At 43.7% G+C, this 6,593-nt stretch overlaps 1 protein-coding gene across 1 annotated transcript in view; it reads left to right on the top strand.

Annotated features, from left to right (window-relative positions):
- The window catches only part of cdh13 (cadherin 13, H-cadherin (heart)), a 222,021-nt gene that overhangs the window by 139,286 nt on the left and 76,142 nt on the right, over window positions 1-6,593 (top strand). Inside the window, exon 9 of the mRNA XM_025056314.1 lies at window positions 438-616. Coding sequence (XP_024912082.1) covers window positions 438-616 — 179 coding nt within the window. The remainder of the gene's footprint in view (window positions 1-437; window positions 617-6,593) is intronic.

Genomic DNA, 6,593 nt, shown 5'->3' with positions numbered 1-6,593 from the left:
CAGCAGCAGCAGCAGCAGCAGCAGCAGCAGCAGCAGCAGCAGCAGCAGCAGCAGCAGCAGCAGCAGCCAGGCTTTCCATTTTTGTTCCCATTATGAAATGAAAACAGCACCCTGCTGTTACAGCTGACTCCTGGCAAAAAAAAAAAAAAACATTTAAAGGAAGAGCAAACTTTTTAAGTGGCTGTCTGGCCAGTTATAATTTGAAATTGCACTCCTTCTGGAAATCTGCATCCAGGGCTGCTCCAGTTTCACAAGTGGAAACAAGAAACACAAACGTCACGTAGGACAGTGATAACTTCAGCGTGTTGAGCCTGATGTTGGGATATGGGGGAAAAACATACTCCAAAAAAGTTCTCTACCTCAATTTAAAAAAAAATAAGAAATTGTAAAAAACAGTTGTGATTTAATTCCTGTCTTTCATTTCCGGTTTCTTCCAGGAACCACCGTCATGAGAATGACCGCGTTCGACGCCGACGACCCCGCCACAGACAACGCAGCGTTGCGCTACAACATCGTCAAACAGTCGCCCGACAAACCGTCTCCTAACATGTTCTACATCGACGCAGAGAAAGGCGACATCGTCACCGTCATCTCCCCGAAGTTACTGGACAGAGAGGTAGGCTAGCTCCACCGATCCACCTGTGTGTTTGAGTTTTCTGGCTAGCAAGATGTTAGCATCTCCTTGTTGTAGCCTCATCCAAACTATTCCAGGTCAAATTCAAGCACTTTGAGACTCATTTTTCAGTCTTAAACGTTCGGCTAAAAGGTTTGGCTATTTAAAACACGTTTTGTTTTTTATGCCTGGTTCATTTTTGATCATCTTTTGGAAAAGTCTCCCTATTTCAAGAAACCCTTTTGGTTTTGAGTTAGCGTTGAGCTAAATCAGACCAATTCCTTTTTTTTTATTTTCAGCAATTCTTCCTCAAACATTTAACCTTTTTTTAACTCCCTTTTTAAAAAATAAACAACTGTTCATCTGCCCTATTAATACTGTTGGTTTCTAAAGCATTTTTTCCAGCCTGTTGTGACTGATTGAAGCACATTTAGAGCCAAACTTTGAAATCTAAGCACTTTCAGGGCTGTTAAGCACCAATCATCACCTGTGGCTTTAATAAGGGAAGTGCATGTGACACGATTCCGACACGTTCTGGCGTGCCTGCTGAGTGTCTCTCCATTTCCACATCTGAGTGGAGCGAGACAGCAGGATGATTGCTTTTTCAGGGGGATGACGAATACCGAGGCATCGATTGGATCCGCTGGTGGAAAAGGAATATTAGCCGTTGTCAGACACTTAGCGCATAGTTTAATTGAGGTGATACACACTCCCGCGTCGGCTCGGGTGGTGTCCAACAAGCCTAGCTGAAAACCTCCCATCCGGAACTACTGGAAGCGTGGCAGCTAACTGCCCTGACGAGACGCTCCCAGAGCTACAGTAAACTGTCTAATCGAGACGTAATTGAAATGAGATGTAATCAATGCTGGGAGAGCACAGAGTGGGCGCTGGTTTTCTTTTTTTTTTTGGGTTTTTTTTGTGTGTGTGTTGATTTAGAGACTCAATCAACCAGGAGAAGTGCGATGCCTGTTGTGGTCCCCCCCTCCTCTATAATAGAAGAGCGAGAGGTTTCAGCTTATCAATTCCGGGGAAATTCCAAGCCCTTCTCCCCGCAGCCAGGATTTACTGCAGCCAATAACAGGCTGGGGTTCGAATATGCAGTTGAATGCCTTCGGACCGAGGCATACAGCCAAATGGCATGTTGGTTTGTGGCCTCGATAAATCTGAAGAGGCAGATACGGCCTTTTGCTTTATATTTTTATTTTCCTCCTTTGACTGACGCAGACCTGAGATCGGAGTCACCGCGACTGGGCTGTTTGTCATCCCGTGGACGACCATAAAATAAAATAGTCTAAACTGTTTGTTTTGAGTGCAGGCAGTGAGTTAAATAAGCCACTCAAAGATTCCGGCAAAGTTGTCGTCAGTTCTAGTTTTGATTGAGCAAATAAAAGGTTTGAGAGCTCAATAATGACAGGCCGCGCACCAGTGTTAGAGTCTGTTGTTAACTTGTCAATATTAAAACTTTACCTTTTCGAAACATACCTGTTTGATCGGCCTCGGAACGCCACTCATTTGACTGACTTTCCACTCGCAGGTGCAGCTCAAGTTATCGCTCCCTTAACTCTATAGCAATCAAACAACTGCGCTGCAAAATTAGCATAGCTAGCTCACAACATCACAGGAATGTTTTGACTGTCGTCGTTTCCTCACACAGAAAAAACAAAGTCAAAAGAGCGAGAAGACAAATAAACAAGAATGCCAAACATTGCATTTTTTTTTTTTCTGAATCTTTAAGATGCGAGTCAGGTGAAGTTTTAAGTGTCTTTGGATGGACACCTCCCCCGTCGTCTCAGGGAGACGGAAAGCAATCCGGAGAAAATTGGAAAATCAATTTTGTCACATTGAAATCAGTTTGATTTTCCCTCCAGTGCTTTCTCCGAGGCGTAAAATCCCGTCTTGATATGGACATTTATTCCAGCTCCCTGTTTTTCTCCCCACTTTGCCTTCAGACACGTCTTGCCGCGCTGCGTTATATTTCTGTGCCGCGCTGCTGGATCAATGGCAGGCTGTAATTTCTGACAGCTAATATTACCCACGGCATAGAGCTATCTTCACAAGTTGGACGCTGCACGTCGTCCTCTTGATGTGAGGGGAGGAAAAGCTCCATCATCAGAATCTGATCAGAATGAACAAGTCCACGTCACAACAATGTTCCAAAAGGACTTCATCTTCACCAGAACCTTCTCTGAACGCAGCAGATCACGTCGATGAGAAGATCAGAGATTGAAAATACTGTGTATTTAATGTTGGAATTACAGTTTTTCATTCGAAGTGTTAGATCAGTGGCTCAGTGGGTAGTGCAGTTGTTAGGCTTTAATTCCAGACTTCACCCAGAACAGCGCTCCTGCAGAACCTTTACCATTAGACCAGAAAGGATAAAAGTTCTCCCTCATCTTGAGGCTTATTTAACACTGGATCTTTTAAAACTTTAAAATTAAAAAAATAGTTTTTTTGGAAAAATGACCAAACCATTTGAAAATCTAAGAAGGTTATGTTTGTAGGGCTCTTAAAAGAACATGAACTTTAAATGTTGGGTTCAAGTTCCCATTCCTGGTAATAAGTGGCGCTCCGTGAAAGACTCTCAAGGCTTTTCTGAAAAAGTTCCTATGTTTTTGAGTTCGATTGTAGAGCAAACAACATGTTCTGGGTTTTTGGGGGGTTTTTTGTGTTTAGTTTTGTTTTCCATTCATCCAGATTTGTGATGAGCAGAGATGTGTTTAGTTTTGGTTTTTATTCATCCAGATTTGTGATGAGCAGAGAACGACCCCAGAGCTAATGACGCACTGAGTAAGAAAAATGAAAGGCCAGCGCCGAGGTTATTGGGTTGCTGTTACGGGACAGTGATGGAGTGATCACAGTCCCAAGACATGCACACACACACACACACACACACACACACACACACACACGCGCTCACACTAATCATTGTAATCTATTTTTGTCTATGTAGTATCCACGTGCGAGCAGCTCGTAACCAGAGAGGACAGACGGCTAATGGCTGTGTGACTTTCTGACTCTAATGCTCCGCGGCCAATCTGGGAGCTGTCACTGAATGGGGGGGGGGGGGGGGGAGCAATCGATAGAGGGGGCCAATCCCGCCAACCCCCCCCCCCCCCCCACCCCCCCCCTGCTGAGACGTTAGCGCAGTGCTTCTCAAATAGTGGGGCGGGCCCCCCGGTGGGGGCATGAGGGGCTTCCAATGGAACATACGTGTACCACTGCTGTCATGCCTGAATGATATGAATGTGAAAACATTTCTGTCCCCGGGGGGGGGGGGGGGGGGGAGAAAATATTGAAAACCATGTGTTTTTATACCATGTTTTTCTGACTTTTGAAGAAAATTTACAGCCGAGCATTAGCGCATGCTAACAGACGCAAACTGCCAATCGTGACTATTTTTAGTTGTTGTAACACCTGTGGAACAGTCGGTGATCTGGTCCTGGGTTCTGCCAGTCCGTGTGTCCAGTTGTTCCTGAACATGACGGCCAATCCAATAATTTAGTCCGTGTATCCAGCCAATCAGAGAAAGGCCACGGTCAGTCCATGTGTTTGTCTCCTCATTCTGGTTCTGTCAGGAAGGTAGGGCCTCACGAAATTTGTGAATTGTCAAAAAAAAAAAAAAAGAAAAACACCATAACAGGAGGTAATGATGGCCAAAAGTAAAAGTGAGCAAATATTTCTCTGCTGTGTGTTAACCCTGTCAGCGCTGGGAGCTCAGCCTGACTAATCGCTTATTTGGCTTGGAGTGTTTTCACGCCTGTAAATCCTGATGAAAGTCAACTCCTGCTCCAACAGGTTTTACTCTTTGGGGTGGGGTGGTGGAGGGGGGGTGAAGCTACATTAATTTCCTCCATTTAAATAGTTGTGATTCACACGCCGACCTTTGCTTGTTTCGCCTTCGGCCCGTGAGTTGCGTCGTTTTTTTTTTTTTTTTTCTGCTCGTTTTCATTTTCTATTATTTTCCCCTCTCCGTTGTTTACCCTGCCATGTTGTTTGTCTTTCTATTTTTCTGTCAGCCTCACCTCCCTTTCCCTGTCAACACTTCACTCTGGACATCCAATTACTGGCAGGTCGTAACACAGTGATTCCATTCAGAGCGGTGCCATTCAGCGCGGGCCTCAAACAGCTATTCAAATTACATCCTTCGCTGCCTTCAGAGTTGTCTCTCTGCAAAATGTTGTTTTCAAACATTTCCGGGGCCAGCGCCTAATCTGATCCCGGGGACATAATTGAATGTCAGTCGTCACATAAAGATGTTTTCCTCTCTTCAATTAGCGTCTCGTTTTCTCGTGTCATTTCCAGCGACACAAAGCAGCCAGAGAAATATTTACTCCTCCCAGGTAGAGGCCACACACACACACACACACACACACAGAGAGGAAGTTATTATATTATGTCATTTATATGCAAATAATATAGCACAGGGACACATTGATAAGATTTCATTACAGCAGATTTGATGAGCACTTCAGTTTATAAACTCCTTTTCATTCCTCCATTATGACCACCAGATTGAAAAGTTACAGGTAGATGAGCGGCGTGCAGCGAAACACAGGCAGAAGTGGACACGGGTGGAGTTCGTCAGGACGGAGAAAAGGGAAACAGGACGGAGTGACGCGGTTCGTTGATGGAGAAATTAAAAATAAAGGACAAGTTTTGGTATAAAAATATGGGGTAAACAGGACGATAAATACTCCATAAAAAGATAAAAATATTTCATAAATGAGATGTAAATTTGAATACTTACAATTATACTTACTGCGTATCTAACATATCAAGCTGAAACAGAAAGTGAGCAGAGCTTTTACCACATTGGTGCCCACTGGGCCCCTGTGCCAAACCTTTGGTAATTTGAACAGAACAACTTGACGGGTTGATGAAAATCTGATGATGCCTAAAAAACTTCCCATTGACGGGTTGATGAAAATCTGATGATGGTGAAAAATATATCTTTAAACTTTTCAGCATTTTGATTCTTAAAAAAAATCAAACAATAGTTGTCGCATATCAATTGAAGAAGCTCTGAGATCAAGTTTCTCTCTCCTTGGACTTTTACCTAAGATTTACTTTTCTTTCTCTCAGTTTATTTCAGATTTTTCCCAGTGAAGTTAAATGTTTGGGTTTTTCCCAGCCATATTTCAGGGCCTGGCACTAGAGAATTGTGTGGGACAAATTTAACGACAAGAAAAAGTGTATATCTCTGAGAAGTGAGCTGCAGTTTGATCCATAGCCACTGTCAAAGTGAAAAGAATCTTGCCTAAAGCATTCATAATTGTACTGATGTCCCTTCGCTGAAATGCTATCGTGGCCGATAAACTCCAAAAATATTACAGCGTCAGAAGCCAGAGACGTGGAACCTCCGGTCAATACAGCGTCTACAGCCTGTAAATCTTTCGCTCGTTGAATTTTTAAGCCAAGCCGTATCCTTTTCCCTTGGACTTTTAGAAATAAGAAATCTCTTCAACGACATTACTGCATTAGTCTTTTTTTATTTTCTTCTGAATCCCTGGCTGTGGACGTAGACATGTGTTATTATTTTTGTCTGTAAAGAAGACACTGAACGTCTCAGATGACGTCTTTTTCCTTTGTTGTTGGACGACCAGGCGAGACAGGACTGGTGTCTATTTCTAATTTGTCCATGTGATCAAAAAAAAAAAAAAACAAGACTTCACACGTGGAACTGTACGTAGTCCTTCAACTCAACTGTGTCTCAGACTGTCGCGACACGAAACGCTGACATCTGTCGTATTCACCTGTTTGTATGACTCGCCTCACCCCCCCTGACCTCCCTGACCCCCGCCCCGCCCATTCCACCATCATCGCCGTACTCTTGATCCGTCACAGCCTCTGTAACTTTTCTCACATTTACCTCCTACTCGTCCTCAGCTGCTGAACACTCTTGACTCTTCGTCTGGCACGTTTTTCTCTTAGACCCACAGAAAGTGCCTCCAACTTTTTTTTTAACCAATTAATTAGTCCA

Source organism: Cynoglossus semilaevis, chromosome 6, assembly GCF_000523025.1.
Source record: "Cynoglossus semilaevis isolate Cse_v1.0 chromosome 6, Cse_v1.0, whole genome shotgun sequence".
Classification (NCBI taxonomy): domain Eukaryota; kingdom Metazoa; phylum Chordata; class Actinopteri; order Pleuronectiformes; family Cynoglossidae; genus Cynoglossus; species Cynoglossus semilaevis.
Note: the sequence above shows the minus strand (reverse complement) of the source record. Positions and strands in the feature narration are given on the sequence as shown.